General features: G+C 40.0%; 1 protein-coding gene across 7 annotated transcripts in view; it reads left to right on the top strand.

Annotated features, from left to right (window-relative positions):
* Positions 1 to 11,665, top strand: part of PAFAH2 (platelet activating factor acetylhydrolase 2) — a 1,159,086-nt gene extending 1,147,421 nt beyond the window's left edge. For all 7 annotated transcript variants that reach the window (XM_044060057.1, XM_044060056.1, XM_044060053.1 and 4 more), the window contains one exon: positions 11,009 to 11,665. In XM_044060057.1, the coding sequence (XP_043915992.1) occupies positions 11,009 to 11,103 (95 nt within the window). In that variant the 3' untranslated portion in view covers positions 11,104 to 11,665. The remainder of the gene's footprint in view (positions 1 to 11,008) is intronic.
* Positions 11,666 to 21,001: the final 9,336 nt, after the last annotated feature.

The following is a 21,001-nucleotide window of genomic DNA, read 5'->3' as shown; positions in this document are numbered from 1 at the left end:
AATGTTTTCTAGTTGGGTCCAGCAAAATACCTAGCACCCTTTCAGGGCTAGTGTTTCTCTGGCTTTGAAATATTTGTGCAAGTTATTATTGTATGGCCTGCCCTGTTCCTCTTTCAAGGTTCATTTCTCTGCCATTTCAGCATATCTACTTGTGGATCAGCCTCTTTCATTGCATTCTTATGTCAACATGCTTTTGAAATAGGTGTTACATAAGACACCTTCAAGAAAACTGGTGGCTCCTCCTTGGGAATTTTAATTTTGTATTTGAAAAGCTCAGACTTGTTCCATGGGGATGTCACATATGGTCTAGGGGTTAGGATTCATGGTTTTCACCCAGGCGTCCCAGTTTCGACTCCCAGTATGGGAATGGGTCACAGTGTTCAGAGCTGAGTGGCCTAATGGGCTAATGCACTGTGCTGTAGTTGTCAGGGGCCCCAGTTCGAAATGTGGCAGTGGTGATTATTTCCATGGATGAGGGGAAGACAGTGCACAGCACCTACCTTGACCTGGCCAAAGCCTTCAACACTATTCCCCATTTGGGCATAATAGATAAACTCTCTCAACTAGGCATCAATCCATATGTTAACAGATGAGTAGCAAACTGGCTCACTGATAGATCCTACCTAATCAAAGTCAGGGATGCCACCTCAAGCAGTAGACCCGTAATGAGCGGCGTGCCCCAGGGATCAGTCTTGGGGTCTCTGTTATTCGGGATATACTTCTGTGAGGTGCAGGCCAAAACCAGTGGGTTATGGCTAACCAAGTTTGCAGATGGCTGCAAGTTGGGGGTGGGCATCAATTCCCCAAGTGATGTGGACGTCCTCCAAAGAGGGTCTCACCCAAACAAGTGACTGGTGCCAGAAACATGGTCTCAAACTGAATACCAAAAAATGCATCATCATCCCCTTTGGGGAGAGTGATGTCCCCACATATTATCACATTAATAACAATATCCTAGACACGCAATCAGTCATGAGAGATTTGGGCACCCAGGTTGATAGCAACCTGACCTTTGACCACCATGTTGCTTCTGCTGTATGGAAAGCTTTCTACATGGCCCACCTCATAAGTAAGGGTATCTTATCCAGGGACAAGGAGGTTATAACATCCCTGTATTCTTCCCTTATAAGGCCAATTATTGAGTACAGCGCCCCCTTTGGCATGTACCTCACAAAAAACATGCAGCAGGTGGAGAGACCACAGAGGTTCCTCACCAGGAGAATCCAGGGCCTAAAACATCTACCCTATACATCATCATTTTCTTTCGGCTGTTCCCATTAGGGGTTGCCACAGCGGATCATCTGTTTCCATTTCTTTCTGTCCTCTGCATCTTGCTCTGTCACACCAACCACCTGCATGTCCTCTCTCACCACATTCATAAACCTTATCTTAGGCTTTCCTCTTTTCCTGTTACCTGGTAGTTTCATCCTTAGCATCTTTTTCCCAATATACTCAGCATCCCTCCTCAGCACATGTCCAAACCAATGTAATCTTGCCACTCTGGCTTTGTCTCCAAACCTTTCAACCTGGACCTGACCCTCTAATATACTTAATCCTAATCCTGTCCACCTTTGTTACATCCACTGCAAATCTTAACATCTTTAACTCTGCCACATCCAGTTCTAACTCCTGCCATTTTGTCAATGCCACTGTTTCCAACCCATATAACATAGCTGGTCTCACTACCCTCTTGTAGACCTTCCCTTTCACTCTTACTGGTACTCGTCTGTCACAAATCACGCCTGACACTCTTCTCCACCCACTCCATCCTGCCTTTACACTCTTCTTCACCTCTCTTCCATACTCACCATTACTCTGAACTATTGATCCCAAATATTTAAACTCATCCACCTTTGCCACCTCTACTCCTTGCATCCTCACCATTCCTCTATCCTCCCTCTCATTTACACACATATATTCTGTCTTATTCCTGCTGACCTTCATTCCTCTTCTCTCTAGAGCATATCTCCATCTCTCCAGGATCTCTTCCACCTGTTCCCTACTCTCACTACAGATCACAATGTCATCTGCAAACATCATAGTACACAGGGACTCCTGTCTGATCTCGTCTGTCAACCTGTCCATCACCATTGCAAATAAGAAAGGGCTCAGAGCTGATCCTTCATGTAATCCCACCACCACCTTAAACGCATCCATCACTCCCACCTCAGACCTCACCACTGTCACACTACCCTTGTACATATCCTGTGCCACTCTTACATACTTCTCTGACACTCCCGACTTCCGAATAAAGGACCACAACTCTTCTCTATGCACCCTGTCTTTTTTCTAAGTCTACAAAAACACAATGCAACTCCTTCTGACCTTCTCTGTGCTTTTTCATTAACACTCTCAGAGCAAACCTCACATCTGTAGTGCTCTTTCCCAGCATGAAACCATACTGCTGATCCGTAATCATCACGTCCCTTCTTAACCTAGCTTCCACTACTCTTCCTCATAACTTCATGCTGTGACTGATCAATTTAATCCGTCTGTAGTTACTACAGCTCTGCACATCACCCTTATTCTTAAACATTGGTACCAAAACACTTTTTCTCCATTCCTCAGGCATCCTCTCACTTTCCAAGATTTCATTAAACAATCTGGTTAAAACCCCACTGCCATTTCACCTAAACACCTCCATGCTTCTGCAGGTATGTCTTCTGGATCAACAGCCTTTCAGTTCTTCATCCTCTTCATAGCTATCCTTACTTCGTCCTTGCTAATCCATTGCACTTCATGATTCACTATCCCCACATCATCCAACCTTCTCTCCCTCTCATTCTCTTCATTCGTCAACCCCACAAAGTACTCTTTCCATCTGCTCAAAACACTCTCCTCACTTGTGAGTATGTTTCCCTCGTTATCCTTTATCACCTTTACCTGCTGCACATATTTCCTAGCTCAGTCCCTCTGTCTAGCCAATCTGTACTGGTCCTTTTCTCCCTCCTTAGTGTCCAACCTTTCATGCAACTCTTCATTTGCCTTATCATTAGCCTTCGTCACCTCTCTCTTTGCCATGCACCTCATCTCCTTATACTCCTGTCTACTTCCGTCATCTCTCTGACAATCCCACTTCTTCTTTGCCAACCTCTTTCTCTGTATACTCTCCTGTACTTCCTCATTCCACCACCATGTCTCCTTGTCATCCTTCCTCCGTCCAGATGTCATACCAAGCACCTTTCTAGCCGTCTCCCTTACTAGCTCTGCTGTAGTTACCCAGCTATTTGGTTAACTCTTCACTGCCACCCAGTGCCTGTCTTAACTCTTTCCTGAACTCCACCTCACAATTACCCTTTTTCAAGTTCCTCCATTTCATCCTTGGTGCTGCCCTCACACTCCTCCTCTTATTGATCACCGTCATCCTACAAACCACCATCCTATGCTGCCTAACTACGCTTTCCCTGGTCACCACATTACAGTCTCCAGTCTCCTTCAAACTGGCCCTCCTACATAAGGTATAATCCACCTGTGTGCATCTTCCTCCAGTCTTGTATGTCACCCTATGCTTTTCCCTCTTGTTAAAATACGTATTCACCACAGCCATGTCCATCCTTTTCGCAAAATCCACTACCATCTGACCTTCTGCATTCCTTTACTTAATACCATATCTGTCTATCACTTCCTCATCCTCTCTGTTCCCTTCACCAACATGCCCATTGAAATCTGCTCCAATCACCACTCTCTCACCCTTGGGTACAGTCATCACCACTTCATCCAACTCACTCCAAAATTTTTCTTTCTCATCCATCGCTCACCCAACTTGTGGAGCATATGCACTAACAACATTCATCATTACACCATCAATTTCAAGCTTCATAAACATCACTCTATCTGACACTCTTTTAACCTCCAAAACACTCTTAGCATACTGTTCCTTCAGGATAACTCCTATGCCATTTCTCCTCCCATCCACAGCATGATAAAACAATCTACCCTACACAGATAGGCTAAAAACCTTGTCCCTCTACACAGATGTTCTTCGTCTTCCATTGCTGCAGTCCTGACTATTGGGTATAGTCCGCGTCCAGTCGGCCCGAATACCAGAGTATAAGGCTGACGTCGGTCAGGGCGCATTAGACTGACGTCAGTACGTCAGGGTACTAATGCGCATGACCGACGTCATATCCTCAGTCTTTTTTGCCGCATGGTCCGATGCAGAAGCAGTTTTGCGAGTGCAGGTTGGCGTACTGAAATATTTCCGAAACCGGAGTTTCAGACCGAAACAGAGTTGGCTAAGTACCCGCTGGGGAACATTTTGGTTTTTCTTGCCTCAGTATTTTACCGGATGTCAGAAAAAGTGAATAACTGTATTTCTTGTGGGAAACAGATACCTCATAGGGATTATCATACCTTGTGTATACCTTGTTTAGGGCCTGAGCACGACGTTGTTGGTTGCCGCTCTTGTGCTAGGTTTAACAAACGCACTATTAAGAGGAGGTTAGACTGTGCCAGGTTAGTGTTTGGGAAGCGTTGCAATTATAAAATGCCGTCGGATGTTCCGACGCCCGCTTCCTCCAAGAAGCGCAAGGATAAAACAGTGAAGCCTAGGGTTGAGGAACCGGCAGTCCTGGACGTCGGTTCTTTAGAAGGCTCAGTGGAGCCGGAGGTTTTGCCAGGAGTTTCCATGGAGTCCCAGGCAGAAACTATACTCTTACAGGATGTGCCTTCTCAGGAGGTAGGCCAGGCTGAGGGGGCTTCTCAGGTGACTGTTCTTCCCTCTCTTCCCAAGGTAGTTAGAGCTTCTCCTTCTGTTACCAAAACTTCTTTAAGAGGTAGGCCTAGTTCAGCTTCAGTCGGGGCTTCTCCTAGCATTTCGGGTTCTGTACCTAAGAAACATATGCTTAAAATGGCAGAAGATTTGATTACTATGATTAGGGGTTCTATGCCCCCGCCTGATAAGAGGCCTAGGGTGGAACCGGAGTTTGATAGTTTTGAACAGTGTTCAGAGGCTTCAGAATCTTCTGTGGAAGATATGCAGGAGTATCCCACTTATTCTGATTCTGATGTGGATGATTCCACTCCTACAGCTTCTCCGCCTGAGGATTTCTCATTTTCAGAGACTTTGCATTCTATGAGGGAGCACTTTAAATGGGAAGGCCAGGATTACTCTGACTCCAGGAAAAGGCTTAGGGAGTTCTTGTTTTTACCCCAGCATAGGCCTTTAGCTATTCCTCCTGTGTTGAATGTGGTGGAAGATGTTTTTGCAGAGGCTTCCCTGAATCCTGATTCTTTGCCTCCTGCTCCTGTTAAGCCTGATAGGTATTATAGGGTGCCCGAAGCTCATAAATATTTGTTTAAGAGTCCTAGGGCGGACCCAGAAACTATTTCTCAAGGGCCTAAGGGTGTTAAGGCTTCTGTGGTTAAAAATCCTGTTCCCACTGATAAAGAGGCAAGGGCTTTGGATAGGTGGGGAAAGAAAGTGTACACTTCTTCCACTCTAGCCATGAGAGCTTTGAATTGTCAGTTTCACATGCTAAAATATCAGAATTATCTCCTTTCACAATTGAAATCTAAGGTGGATGCTTTGGCGGAAGGTATTGAGTGTAAAGAGTTGCTGGATTTGGTTCATGTGTCTGAACAAGTGGGTAAGCATTCTTTGCAATGTGGTTTTGATGCTGTACAGGCCTCCTCGAGGGTGGCTGCTACCAGTTCTGTTCTTCGCAGGCATGCCTGGTTGAAGGATCAGAATTTAGCTGAGCATGTTAAGACACGGATTTTGGATGCTCCTTTACAGTCTGATGTGTTGTTTGGATCACCTGTGGAAGCAGTTTTAAAGAAAATGGAGGACAAAGCTAAGTCTATGCAAACTGTTAAAGATTTTTTGCAGGTGCAGCCACCGAAGTTTAGTAGAAATTGGCCTGCTAAGGGGTGGACATATCCTGCTTATGATTCTCAGTCTAGGGGTAGGTCTAGACGTGGTAGGGGCAGGGCTCAAGGTTCTTTTAGGCCTAGAACAGGGAGTTCACCTGCTCAGACTTCTGGTGAGGGCAGGGGTCAGTCCTTTCGTAAACAGACCCAATGACCTGTCTTTTCAGCTGCCAGCAGATTCACGCTTGGCAGCTCCTTTAGGAGGAAGACTGTCTCTTTTCAAAGAAAATTGGGATTTAATTACTCAAGACAAATGGGTGTTGGATATCATTCACCACGGTTACAGATTTTATTTCCATACAATGCCCCCTTTCAAAGGCATGCCAGACGTTCCTCCTCCACAAAGAAAAGAGGCTCACAAGCAAGTTTCTCAGTTACTTCACATAGGGGCCATTCAGCCAGTCCCTGTATCAGAAAGGGGCCTAGGATTTTATTCTCGCCTGTTCCTTGTACCAAAGAAGGGAAACACGTGGAGACCAGTTTTGGATTTATCTATCCTCAACACTTATCTGGACATTCCCAAGTTCAAGATGTTGACGTTACAACAGCTTTTACCTCTGCTGGGCAAAAATCACTGGATGGTAACTTTAGATCTCAAAGAAGCTTACCTTCATGTGCCTATAAGGCTAAGTTGCAGGAAGTATCTGCGGTTTCGAGCTGGAAATTCTCATTATCAGTTCTCTGCATTGCCCTTTGGCTTATCTACTGCGCCCAGAGTATTCACAAAGGTTCTGGCTCCAGTGATAGCTTATTTCAGGCTTCAAGGAATTCAAATCTATCCTTACTTGGACGACTGCCTGATTCTGGCTCAAGAAAAAGAAGTTCTTCTACAGCACCTGGAATATGTTATCGCAGTGCTAAGATGCCTAGGGTATTCTGTGAACGAAATAAAGTCCAGTCTAGTACCCTCTCAAGACATGTGCTTTCTGGGTGTGAGACTGAATACAGCAGCCCAGATGGCCTTTTAACCCCGGACAAACAAAAGAGTCTGTCACTTTACTTCCATCAACTATCCCATCAGTCCGTGCTGACTGCAAGGACAGTCCTTCAAGCATTAGGGTTCATGGCATCTTGTATTCTGGTGCTTCCCAATGCCAAACTGCATATGAGGAAGTTACAATGGTATCTCAAAATGTATGGACACAGCACTGCCAGGATTTGGACACTGTCATTCAAATAATACCTTGCCTTCAAAAGAATTCTTGTGGTGGGCTCAGGAATGTCACCTAAACAAGGGACTCTCTGTGACCCGCCAGAGGCAAGTCAGATCTTGACGACAGATGCCTCGGACATTGCTTGGGGAGCTCATCTAAATGGAAAGTGGATACAAGACAAGTGGCCTGCCAGACTACAGCATCTACATATCAACATGAAAGAGATGTTAGCAGTCCAGTTTGCATTAATGGCTTTCAAGGAGTTACTTCTTCCAGGGCAGGTGTTGATTCTAACAGACAACACAACTGTCATGTGGTACATCAACAAGCAAGGGGGAACACATTCTTATCCTCTATGCAGGCAAGCAATGATTTTATGGGAGACTGCGCTAAGCCTGCAACTAACTCTTCAGGCAAGGTTTCTGCCAGGAGCACAGAACTCCTTAGCAGATGTGTTAAGCAGACAAATCATGGATCCCCACGAGTGGAAACTGGATCTTCATGTATTTCAGAAACTGACAGTGTCATGGGGAACTCCAGACATAGATCTGTTCGCTTCTCCACTAAACCACCAGCTGCCAAAGTATTGCACAAAGGGGTTTCATCACACAGCTTGGAAAGTGGATGCTCTGTCTTTCAGTTGGAAAAACCTTCATGTGTATGCCTTTCCACCTCTACCTCTTCTTCCAAAGGTACTGTTAAAGGTCAGACAAGACAGGCCAAGGATGATTTTGATAGCTCCAGACTGGCCTCGCCAACACTGGTACCCTCTACTACGGAGTCTGGTAAAGAAGCCTCCATGGCCTTTACCTCTGATTCCTCATCTGTTATCTCAGAAGGACGGTCATTTGCTCAATGTCAAGCTACACTCTCTTCATCTAACAGCTTGGCATATTCTGTGTTGAAACACAGCAGGTCTCAACTTCCTCAACAAGTTTTAAATGTGATTATGGAAGCCAGAAGACCTAGTACAAGGAAAGTGTATGCAGACAAATGGAAGAGATTTTTATTTTGGAGTACAGCAAAGAATTTGGAGATTTCTGAGCCTAATTTGAGTGTGGCTCTTCAATATCTTACTGAATTATTGGACAAAGGTTTGTCCTTCTCTTCCATAAAGATTCATGCTGCAGCAATTTCAGCTCACTATGATTGTGACCCACCTTTGTTTTCGCATCCTTTGTTCAAGCAGTTTCTTAGAGGGGCAAAGAATATAAGACCCCCACGTAGAGCTCCTACTCCTGCTTGGGATCTCAATTTTGTGTTGGAAACTTACTCTACAACCTTTTGAGCCTGCAGCTACTGCTGAATTGAAATACTTGTCATGGAAGACTGCTTTTCTGTTGGCTATTACTTCTGCAAGAAGGGTGTCTGAGTTGCAGGCCCTTATGGCAGTGGAGCCCTTTTGATTTTCCATAAGGATAGGGTATCATTACGCACTAATCCTTCTTTTATGCCTAAGGTGGTTTCTAGTGTGGCTTTAAACCAAACTATTCATTTGCCTACGTTTTTGCAGATCCTCAAAATAAAGGGGAAAAGATTTTGCACACTTTAGATGTACACAGGCAATTGCTATTATTTAAGCAGGACTAAGGATTTTAGGCAGTCTCAGCAGTTGTTTGTTTCTTTTGCTTTGAGTTCTCAGGGCAAGCCTGTGTCAAAACAAACTATTTCTAGGTGGATTGGCTTTTGCATTGCATTTTGTTATTCCCATCATGGCAAGGAGATTCCAGCTGGGATTAGGCCTCATTCCACCAGGGCTACTGCCACTTCAACAGCATTTCTAAGGGGGGTGGCAACTAAGGATATTTTGGAAGCAGCTACTTGGAGTTCAGTGCATACTTTCTCTAAGCATTATCACCTTCCTATCTACTCTAAGTCTAGGGCTGTTTTTGCCACAGCTGTTTTGCAGGGCATGTTGTCAGCTCCTACTTCTTTGTAATTTGCCAGCCTCCCTTACCTCTGCTTTGGGATTCTACCCAATAGTCAGGACTGCAGCAATGGAAGACGAAGAACATAGTACAGTTTTGTACCTACCATAAATGTAGATGTTCGAGGATTCCATTGCTGCAGTCCAATTTACCCTCCCTCCTTCCCCTCTGTATTTAGGGGTGGTTGTGTAGGTGAGTTTACATGCTTATATTTCTATATATATATTGTTGTATATATTGTACATGTTTTTTGGTGCAGGTTTTTTGGGACTTGTCTTTTTAGGGTCTTCTGACATCTGGGGCAAGAAAAGACTGAGGATATGACGTTGGTCATGCGCATTAGTACCCTGACGTACTGATGTCAGTCTAATGCGCCCTGACCGACGTCAGCCTTATACTCTGGTATTCGGGCCGACTGGACGCGGACTATACCCAATAGTCAGGACTGCAGCAATGGAATCCTCGAACATCTACATTTATGGTAGGTACAAAACTGTACTTTTCATACAGACTCCTCAGAGGTGACCTCTGTCCAGCATATAAAGCAATCTCAGACCCCTGCCTTGATAGGACTGCTGCATATCCGCAAGTCAAGCTCCACTCGAGTAACCCACACGCACGACCTCAACCTGGTCTGTGACATCAGTAGGACTTATTGGCAGGACATATTTGTATCCCAGAGACTCCCCCATCTGTGGAATAGACTCCCACTCCATGTCAAGTAGAGTACCTCATTATGCCTTTTTAAGCGCAACCTGGATAACTGTTTGGGAAACAGAAAATACACCCCTGGGATTCCACCTGTGTCCCTGCTGGACAGGGGCTTTGGGTGCTGACTTGTCTAAACATGGGCTGAACTGTTGGCTAGACTTATAAGGGTAAGGGCCTCAGGGCCAATCGCCTAGTAATTTCCTTTTCCTGTGATCCTATTTCAACCAGCTCATCTGGCTGACTTTGAGGTTCTTAAGATGGAAAATAGTTTTACTGATTCCTCTGACTTTTGCAGTAGGGAATATGCATTGCAAGCTCTTATGATTGGTCAGCCTTATCGCATTTTCCATGTAAACAGGGTTTCTTTAGGAACTAATCCTTCTTTTCTGTTTAAAGTTGTATCCAGGCTTACATTAAGCCAAACTATTCATCTGTCTGTGTTCTTTCTTGAACCCAAAATTGAGGGGGAAGGGATACTTCATACCTTGAATGTCCAGAGACAAGTCAAGTAGTATCTTGACAGAATAAAATCTTTCAGAACTTCCGATCAGTTGTTCATTTCTTGTGAAGGTAAGAAGAAGGGATCGCCTGTGTCAAAGCAGATTATTTCCAAGTGGTGGCCTCAGGCTATTACCCGTTGTTATTCCCATTACAACAAAACTATTCCAGGCAGGGTAAATGTGTACTCTACCAGGGACTTAGCTTCATCTATAGCTTTTTGGAAAGGGTTGGACTCTCAAAGTATTCTAGAAGCAGCAACTTGGTCCTCTGAACTTAGTTTTACAAAGCACTCAAACTGATTTCCTTTTCCAGGTCTAGGTCAGATTTTGCTAAGACCATTCTCCAGGGGCTCCTGGACCCTTCCCCTTCCACATGCTTTAAGCTGTGGCAGTCTACCCATACAGCTTAGGCTACTGAAGCACTGATCAATGTGATGAACATGGAACAGCTGTGTAAGTAAACTTACCATAGCAGTAGATATTTGAATGATCACTGCTGCAGTAGCTGCTCCCTCCATCCAACTTTTTTTTGTTTTTTTTATGCCAGGGTGTGGACATCTGTTTTTGCTTTTCCTCACAATGCCCTTCCAGGGCTTAGCCTCCCTCTATTAGATGGCATAAGCTCTGAAAGGCTTGGTGCCCAAACCTGTCTTATTCAGCTGATGCGCAGTTTGGATACGTGGAAGGTGCCCTGAAAATTTGGAAGCTGGTCAGCTGTTGTTAGGCAATTGCAGCAGTTATCATTTGAACAACTACTGTTATGGTAAATGTACTTAAACAATTGTACTTTACTGTCTTGTGTTATTCATATGCGGTAAAAAAAATTTCTTTTTTTTTTTTTTAGACTTAAAAGAAGACTTTGGGCAGTGGGATGCGCTTGTTGAAGGCCATGGAGAACATATCATTCCAGACACTCCATTCCAGATATGTAGTCTTTAGAGAAGAATTCATGTAGCTGTGAAAGATTTTCATTTACATAAGTCATCAACCTTCACTGTGCAGAATTTATTGCTGACAAACTTTTTCTTCCAAAACAAATGAGCAGGACAGCTGATATTATCACCACCTTAAGGAATGAATAAACAGACTGTAACAAGAATGAAATATGCTTGATTGTTACTAATCAGGCCACAGTGCAGATAACATGTTAGATCACATGTTAACTGTTCACTAAGCTGTGAAATACAAACTTTTCATACATGCATTAAATTATTCAGCTTGCATTCTTCATTTACGAGTGATAATTTACAGTTCCAGCATTTGTTGCTGTTGTATGCAGTCCAGGTCCTGTAATATCTGAAGAAAACAGTTGCATAACCTCAGTGTAAATTTAACCTTGCCACCTTCCGCACATTTTAAGCACCAGTCCCTGTCTTTTGCTACAGCAAATCAGATCTGAGTCCCGTTCCTTCTTACTGTGTAGATGAGAACTGTTTTAATGCCAGTGTGTACTGTCATGATGCATGCTGTTCCAAAATAAACTTAGTATCAAGCACTGTGACCCTCCTGTACTGAACACATTGTAAAAGCAGCATGTAGCACTGCATATACTCTGCAGACAGTACAAATGGCATGCAGCTTTGAATTGTCTGGAGTCTCAAATGGTTTGGACAAAGGCTATGGATGTGAATCCCATGTGATTGTTTGTTATTCTGCTCTATTTGTGTCTGTCATGGGATCTTGGTGAATGATAGAGTAATAAAACACTAAACAAAAGTGAAATAATATGGTTTCAGTAGTGTTAGATGTTAACAGTCAAAAGACTAAACTGAAAAGTTATCTGTGATGTGATAAAAGTAAAAATGACAGTGCTTCATCTGCATAATAATTGTAATTTTAATCATATAAATAGGATTTCAAAAGAAACGAAGCCGATAACTGCTGCTTCTAGCTCGAACAGGGCTCAGTTCACACAATCTATTACAGCTGTTCTCCTGCTGTACAAAACGTATCCAAAACACTGATGTAAAATAAAGGATTTTATTCCACACTAGCACGCTGCTGCTGTCATACAAATTACAATAAACTGGAAATTAGAAACAGGTTTAGCGCTTTCATCTGTTCACGTCAGACTTCATCAGAACCAACAAATAAAACCATTCATATCACTTATATACTCAATTTGGCGCCAAATCTATGTACTTAATGGATTAATTACACAATTTCAACTTCCTTATTTTTAAAAAAACTTGATTCAAATATATAATTACATACAATACTTATACAATATAAAATGCAAACTACTAATAGCCTAATACTAAAAATGTTGATTGTCCTAATATATGTTGAATACCTATTGTCTATAATGACTACTGTACTCATAAGTACAATTTCTAAGTGCAAAATTAAGTACAAAATTAAGTAATAATGGTTTAAAAGTTATTCCCCTAATATCAAAAATGGTTTAAGGCTAATATATTCATTTAATCCGGGGTTTGTGGTGGCATCTAAACAAATTTGCCATTTACTTTCCAATGCACCTAATCTCGCCTTCCAGTTACCCCTACCTATTGATCTATCCACCATTTCAAGAATTGCAAATTTAAATGTGTGTTCAGTACCCTTGTCTTTTACGTGTTTACTTAGAGCATTTTGTCATCTTTTTCTTAATTTTATAAATATGCTCAGATATACGGGTTTTCAATTTTCTTTCCGTTTGCCTATATAATAGGCAGAACAGAATGTACACTTAGCCAAATATACAACTCCTGACTATTACAGTTACCTGCCCGAAATTTACATATACTACTGATGACATTATCTAACTTGACACATTTTTCATTTATGAATGAACATTGCGTACATGTTCCACATTTTTTTGTTGCACCCCTTCGTATATTGTCATTTTGATGTTTGTAATCCCCACTTTCTACAATTCTCTTGAGGTTTTTACCTGTTTTGTATACAACCTGTGGGTATAATCCAACTATATTACCTACATCTTCCATATTAGACAATAATATCCAATATCTACGTAAAATTTCCTTAACTGAATTACTATACATGCTATACATAATCACACATACTTTTCTTTCTGATATTTTACTTGTCCTATTACTAAATCCTTCATATCCTAATAGTGGGTAATATTTCTTGCCCCATTGTAACTTAACATACTGGACCACATCATCTAACATGTTTTTGGGATATCCTCTTTTCATAAATGATTCATGTATATACTCTAATTCTTTTGTCATTAGCTCTACTGTGGATGACATACGAGCTGCTCTCACACACTGTCCCTTCACAATATTTTTAAATATGTGGGGATGGCAACTTCAAAATGAATGTAGTCGTTGGAGTGGGTCTGTTTCCTGTATAATTTAGATATAAATCTTTCCCCATTATTACTTATGGATGTATCTAAATATGCAATTCCCTTTTCTTCTACTGTGTGTGTGAATTTTAAGAATTCTGTGGTGTTATTTATATATTGTATAAATTCGGTTATGGTTTCCTTCTTACCTTTCCAAATTATAAATAAATCATCTAAAAAACGTGTATATAAGATGATGTTTTTATAGTACTCACTGGGGAACAAGAATAATTCCTCCCATTCCAACATAACAAGGTTGGCGTATATGGGAGCACATGATGCTCCCATTGCGGTGCCTCTTGTTTGTCTATACAATTTTCCCTGGAATTCAATGTAATTGTGTTCCAAAATGAGACTCATCATACTCATAATCAATTGAATTTTGTCCCAAGGAATGGCAGAATGTTTCCTTAGACTGTTACTAAAATATTCCAACCCGATATCTATCGGTATACAGGAGAAGAGGTCTTTGATATCTATAGTAATAAAAATGATATCTTTGTCCCATACTTCAGGTGTGAGCTTACTCAAAAAGTGCCATGAATCTTTTAAAAGATGTGGTACATTTCCATAGACATGTTTAGTCCATTGATCAATGGTTACCCCCATGTTAAAAGTTTTAGACCTAGAGCCAGATATAATAGGTCTAAATGGTGGATTAATCACACTCTTATGGATCTTTGGAATACAAACTATTCTAGCCAATATCGATATTCATTTCTAATAAATTTGTAAATATCTTCATTTATTCTGTGATCTAATAAGTATTCTTCCACAACCATGTCAATATATTTGTGTCCAATATTTACTTGATTCACTGATGTTTCCTCATAATTTCCTGAATTACATAATATATCCTGCACCACACTTTTATATACAGCTTGGTCATATATGATGATCCGCCTCCCTTATCAGGTTTCATGATACGGTATCCTTGTTAAATACAATATTTTCTAATGTTTTTCTTTCCTCATTAGTCAGATTGTCCTTTAACTTTGCTTTAGTGTCATTCTGGTTCCTAATATTCTTATACAGTTCAAACACTTCTTTGCAGACTACTTGCTCATATGTATTTACCTGTGGATTAGGTGGTGGTATAAAGGTACTTCTTTTCACTAGTTTGTTTATCTGTTCCTGTTCTTTCTGTCCATTACTGTTATTTTTGAAAAATATAGCCAGATTCAACCTACGACAATATAGTTTAATCTCTTTAATAGTGTCATATAGATTAAATCCAACATTTGGAATATATTTCATACCTTTACTAAAGAGAGAGAAGAAACTACTTGTTATTTCGGTGTTGGTATAATTATACACCTTAAGACCATTGTGATCGTGTATAATAGGTCTACCATCGTCATTAGAATCTCCATCTCTCCTAACTGGAGTTGTATGAATATTGTCTACATTCTCATTTTTCTTATCATTATTCTTGACGTCCTTTGTCTCATTCTTATATGTATTAGTACAACTTTTGCTTAATACCTTCTCTGATGTTTTATGGGTGCTGGGTAGAACCTCCCCCCTTGAAAATTTTCATCCTCATCATGTCTAACATATGTGTTGAATTTTTCTCTCCCTCTATTTTGTTCCATCCGCTTGTGTGGCCATATGTATGTTCTCCCTGTCCTATATAGATCCATGTCCCTCTCTATCTTGTGCATCTTTCTGTTATATACACTTCTAACTCTGTTACTCGCTGTCTGAAATTGTTTCGAATACAGTTCATACCAATCTTCAAATTCACTATCATTTATAATTTCTTCATTAAGCATTTCTACTTCGTTTAAAATGGTCGTTATTTTTTCATCATTATATTTCATAATGGTTTCCATATACATATGTCCAAAGGTGTCAAATAGCTTGTTAAACTCCTTAATCATGGCATCTTTATACTCTATGCCTAAAGGGAGTTTGAAAAAACGTAACCCCTTTGGTACAATTTGCTCATTAATACACTTATCCAGATAAGCGTTGTCCAATTTTGCACATTTTAGATGAATAAGCTTCTTGCCTAAGATAAAGATTTTAGATTTCAAACTACTGTTCACAATACTTGACCTATATCTACCATCTACTTTTCTAACATCATTTCTTAAATCCTCATTTCTTGTATTAAATACATAATCTTCAGATAAATAATCAGACATCACATTAGTTGACATATTTTCCTTGTTTTTCTTAGAATTGATAAATATAGAACTTTGTTTCATGTTAAATTTATTGCCCATATTAGGGCTCGAAATGTTATCGTGTAACACAGTACCTTTTTTATTAATCTTGTCAGTTCCTTTTCTTATGACATTGGAATATGTTCTCATATTTTCCCGTTGTTTGGGACGTGCTCCCAACCTCTGATTTTCCGTCGTCTGGTGGAATAGGCTAAAGTCGAACGTGAATTCGGCCTCCGACATAACATTGTCTATGGTTTCTTTAATGTCAACTAATGTGATGTCTGATTATTTATCTGAAGATTATGTATTTAATACAAGAAATGAGGATTTAAGAAATGATGTTAGAAAAGTAGATGGTAGATATAGGTCAAGTATTGTGAACAGTAGTTTGAAATCTAAAATCTTTATCTTAGGCAAGAAGCTTATTCATCTAAAATGTGCAAAATTGGACAACGCTTATCTGGATAAGTGTATTAATGAGCAAATTGTACCAAAGGGGTTACGTTTTTTCAAACTCCCTTTAGGCATAGAGTATAAAGATGCCATGATTAAGGAGTTTAACAAGCTATTTGACACCTTTGGACATATGTATATGGAAACCATTATGAAATATAATGATGAAAAAATAACGACCATTTTAAACGAAGTCGAAATGCTTAATGAAGAAATTATAAATGATAGTGAATTTGAAGATTGGTATGAACTGTATTCGAAACAATTTCAGACAGCGAGTAACAGAGTTAGAAGTGTATATAACAGAAAGATGCACAAGATAGAGAGGGACATGGATCTATATAGGACAGGGAGAACATACATATGGCCACACAAGCGGATGGAACAAAATAGAGGGAGAGAAAAATTCAACACATATGTTAGACATGATGGGGATGAAAATTTTCAAGGGGGGAGGTTCTACCCAGCACCCATAAAACATCAGAGAAGGTATTAAGCAAAAGTTGTACTAATACATATAAGAATGAGACAAAGGACGTCGAGAATAATGATAAGAAAAATGAGAATGTAGACAATATTCATACAACTCCAGTTAGGAGAGATGGAGATTCTAATGACGATGGTAGACCTATTATACACGATCACAATGGTCTTAAGGTGTATAATTATACCAACACCGAAATAACAAGTAGTTTCTTCTCTCTCTTTTAGTAAAGGTATGAAATATATTCCAAATGTTGGATTTAATCTATATGACACTATTAAAGAGATTAAACTATATTGTCGTAGGTTGAATCTGGCTATATTTTTCAAAAATAACAGTAATGGACAGAAAGAACAGGAACAGATAAACAAACTAGTGAAAAGAAGTACCTTTATACCACCACCTAATCCACAGGTAAATACATATGAGCAAGTAGTCTGCAAAGAAGTGTATGAACTGTATAAGAATATTAGGAACCAGAATGACACTAAAGCAAAGTTAAAGGACAATCTGACTAATGAGGAAAGAAAAACATTAGAAAATATTGTATTTAACAAGGATACCCGTATCATGAAACCTGATAAGGGAGGCGGGATCATCATATATGACCAAGCTGTATATAAAAGTGTGGTGCAGGATATATTATGTAATTCAGGAAATTATGAGGAAACATCAGTGAATCAAGTAAATATTGGACACAAATATATTGACATGGTTGTGGAAGAATACTTATTAGATCACAGAATAAATGAAGATATTTACAAATTTATTAGAAATGAATATCCGATATTGGCTAGAATAGTTTGTATTCCAAAGATCCATAAGAGTGTGATTAATCCACCATTTAGACCTATTATATCTGGCTCTAGGTCTAAAACTTTTAACATGGGGGTAACCATTGATCAATGGACTAAACATGTCTATGGAAATGTACCACATCTTTTAAAAGATTCATGGCACTTTTTGAGTAAGCTCACACCTGAAGTATGGGACAAAGATATCATTTTTATTACTATAGATGTCAAAGACCTCTTCTCCTGTATACCGATAGATATCGGGTTGGAATATTTTAGTAACAGTCTAAGGAAACATTCTGCCATTCCTTGGGACAAAATTCAATTGATTATGAGTATGATGAGTCTCATTTTGGAACACAATTACATTGAATTCCAGGGAAAATTGTATAGACAAACAAGAGGCACCGCAATGGGAGCATCATGTGCTCCCATACCAACCTTGTTATGTTGGAATGGGAGGAATTATTCTTGTTCCCCAGTGAGTACTATAAAAACATCATCTTATATACACGTTTTTTAGATGATTTATTTATAATTTGGAAAGGTAAGAAGGAAACCATAACCGAATTTATACAATATATAAATAACACCACAGAATTCTTAAAATTCACACACACAGTAGAAGAAAAGGGAATTGCATATTTAGATACATCCATAAGTAATAATGGGGAAAGATTTATATCTAAATTATACAGGAAACAGACCCACTCCAACGACTACATTCATTTTGGAAGTTGCCATCCCCCCCACATATTTAAAAATATTGTGAAGGGACAGTGTGTGAGAGCAGCTCGTATGTCATCCACAGTAGAGCTAATGACAAAAGAATTAGAGTATATACATGAATCATTTATGAAAAGAGGATATCCCAAAAACATGTTAGATGATGTGGTCCAGTATGTTAAGTTACAATGGGGCAAGAAATATTACCCACTATTAGGATATGAAGGATTTAGTAATAGGACAAGTAAAATATCAGAAAGAAAAGTATGTGTGATTATGTATAGTAATTCAGTTAAGGAAATTTTACGTAGATATTGGATATTATTGTCTAATATGGAAGATGTAGGTAATATAGTTGGATTATACCCACAGGTTGTATACAAAACAGGTAAAAACCTCAAGAGAATTGTAGAAAGTGGGGATTACAAACATCAAAATGACAATATACGAAGGGGTGCAACAAAAAAATGTGGAACATGTACGCAATGTTCATTCATAAATGAAGAAAAATGTGTCAAGTTAGATAATGTCATCAGTAGTATATGTAAATTTCGGGCAGGTAACTGTAATAGTCAGGGAGTTGTATATTTGGCTAAGTGTACATTCTGTTCTGCCTATTATATAGGCAAAACGGAAAGAAAATTGAAAACCCGTATATACGAGCATATTTATAAAATTAAGAAAAAAGATGACAAAAATGCTCTAAGTAAACACGTAAAAGACAAGGGTACTGAACACACATTTAAATTTGCAATTCTTGAAATGGTGGATAGATCAATAGGTAGGGGTAACTGGAAGGCGAGATTAGGTGCATTGGAAAGTAAATGGCAAATTTGTTTAGATGCCACCACAAACCCCGGATTAAATGAATATATTAGCCTTAAACCATTTTTGATATTAGGGGAATAACTTTTAAACCATTATTACTTAATTTTGTACTTAATTTTGCACTTAGAAATTGTACTTATGAGTACAGTAGTCATTATAGACAATAGGTATTCAACATATATTAGGACAATCAACATTTTTAGTATTAGGCTATTAGTAGTTTGCATTTTATATTGTATAAGTATTGTATGTAATTATATATTTGAATCAAGTTTTTTTAAAAATAAGGAAGTTGAAATTGTGTAATTAATCCATTAAGTACATAGATTTGGCGCCAAATTGAGTATATAAGTGATATGAATGGTTTTATTTGTTGGTTCTGATGAAGTCTGACGTGAACAGATGAAAGCGCTAAACCTGTTTCTAATTTCCAGTTTATTGTAATTTGTATGACAGCAGCAGCGTGCTAGTGTGGAATAAAATCCTTTATTTTACATCAGTGTTTTGGATACGTTTTGTACAGCAGGAGAACAGCTGTAATAGATTGTGTGAACTGAGCCCTGTTCGAGCTAGAAGCAGCAGTTATCGGCTTCGTTTCTTTTGTGGTTCTTACTCTCTTTGCTTCTGTGTTGTCATATAAATAGGATTTGATTAACAGTGTGAACTGTAAGCTTATGTAGTATAATTTGTAGATTCTTACCATATTCTAGTGCTGTGTGCCTTTTAATTTAATCTTCTATGCCATGTTTCACTTTCTGCATGGCTTCCCTTTTTTAATCTGTGCCATGCATTTTGGAATTTATAGTTTATATTCTCAGGGTAGAATTATCGAAAGAGACTATGAAGAAGATAGCTTAACCTACCAGTGCTAAACGTTTTCCAGATTACTCAGTAAGCTGTCATTACTATCTAGCCAGTAGTACATATCCTCCTGTTTCTCATGTGGATTGTTCTAGATGTGAGAGTGTTCAATCTCGCCTTTGTTCTTACACATGGGTTCGGAGCCGATCCTCGGCTCCGTGCCGGCCGACTGCAAGCTCTGCATCGAGAAGAAGCTCGAGGACATCCAATACCCACAATCCCCCTCTGCCTTTACCTCAGATCTAGTTTGCCGCTGCTGCATTCGCATCGCTGGAGGCTAGCTCGAGGGTTTTTCAGATAAGATTTTAACTATTTTGGTTAAATTTTTCTAAAGAACTTGTTTAAGATCACTGGTTATTGATAGTTAGTGTATGGTGTGTGAGTAGAGACAGAATTCTCGGTACCGTTAACTTAGTTTAACTTAGTTTAACTATAACTGGTATAGAGTTTTTCGGGGCCTACCACCCCTACTTGGATTGACAATCGGACTTACATTCTACCGGATTTGACACTGTTTTCCTGGATTGACTGTTACTGGACTTGACTGTTTTTTTTTTTTTCTCTTACTTCATTATGTCTGAGAAAATGAAATCTGGTTTCAAACGTTGCCAGTGTGGCCAAAAGATGTCGGTCATGGACAACCACAGTTCCTGTGTCTACTGTCTTGGCCCTCTCCACTTACAAGAGGACTGCTCTATTTGTCACTCTTTTAGTGGGAGGGTCATGACAGATAGGCGCAGGAAACTGATGAATAGAGGATTGTTGAAACCCTCTTTCCAGGAGGCTCTGGATGCTTCAGACCAGGCATCCAAGTCCTTGAAGGGATCGAAGACGTCGGAGCCCAAGTCATCGGCTCCGAGCTCTTCGGGTATAGTTAGATCACCGGTTCCACAGACTTCGGGGCCGAGTGTTCAACTGTTGGCAGTTTCCGAGCCTCGAGTCTTGGAACCGGTGACGGAGCTCCCTCCACCGACTCTGTTGAGGTCGGCTCCGTCTTCGATCCCTTCGACTCGTTCTTCCAGGCCCCTTTCCGACACCGATGTGGACCGTGTGGTGCAGAAATTGATGGAGCATACGGCCCTATCCAAGCATATCTCGGTCTCCTCTCAGTTGATGTCGAGACTTGAAGGCCTGCCACTATCTCCATCTGTTCCTCCTCCGAGACCTGTCCAGTCTTCAGAGCCGGAAGAAGCTGAACTGA

The sequence above is a fragment of the Protopterus annectens genome, chromosome 1.part2 (genome assembly GCF_019279795.1).
Source record: "Protopterus annectens isolate FY-2018-M chromosome 1.part2, PAN1.0, whole genome shotgun sequence".
Taxonomy (NCBI): Eukaryota; Metazoa; Chordata; order Ceratodontiformes; family Protopteridae; genus Protopterus; species Protopterus annectens.
Note: the sequence above shows the minus strand (reverse complement) of the source record. Positions and strands in the feature narration are given on the sequence as shown.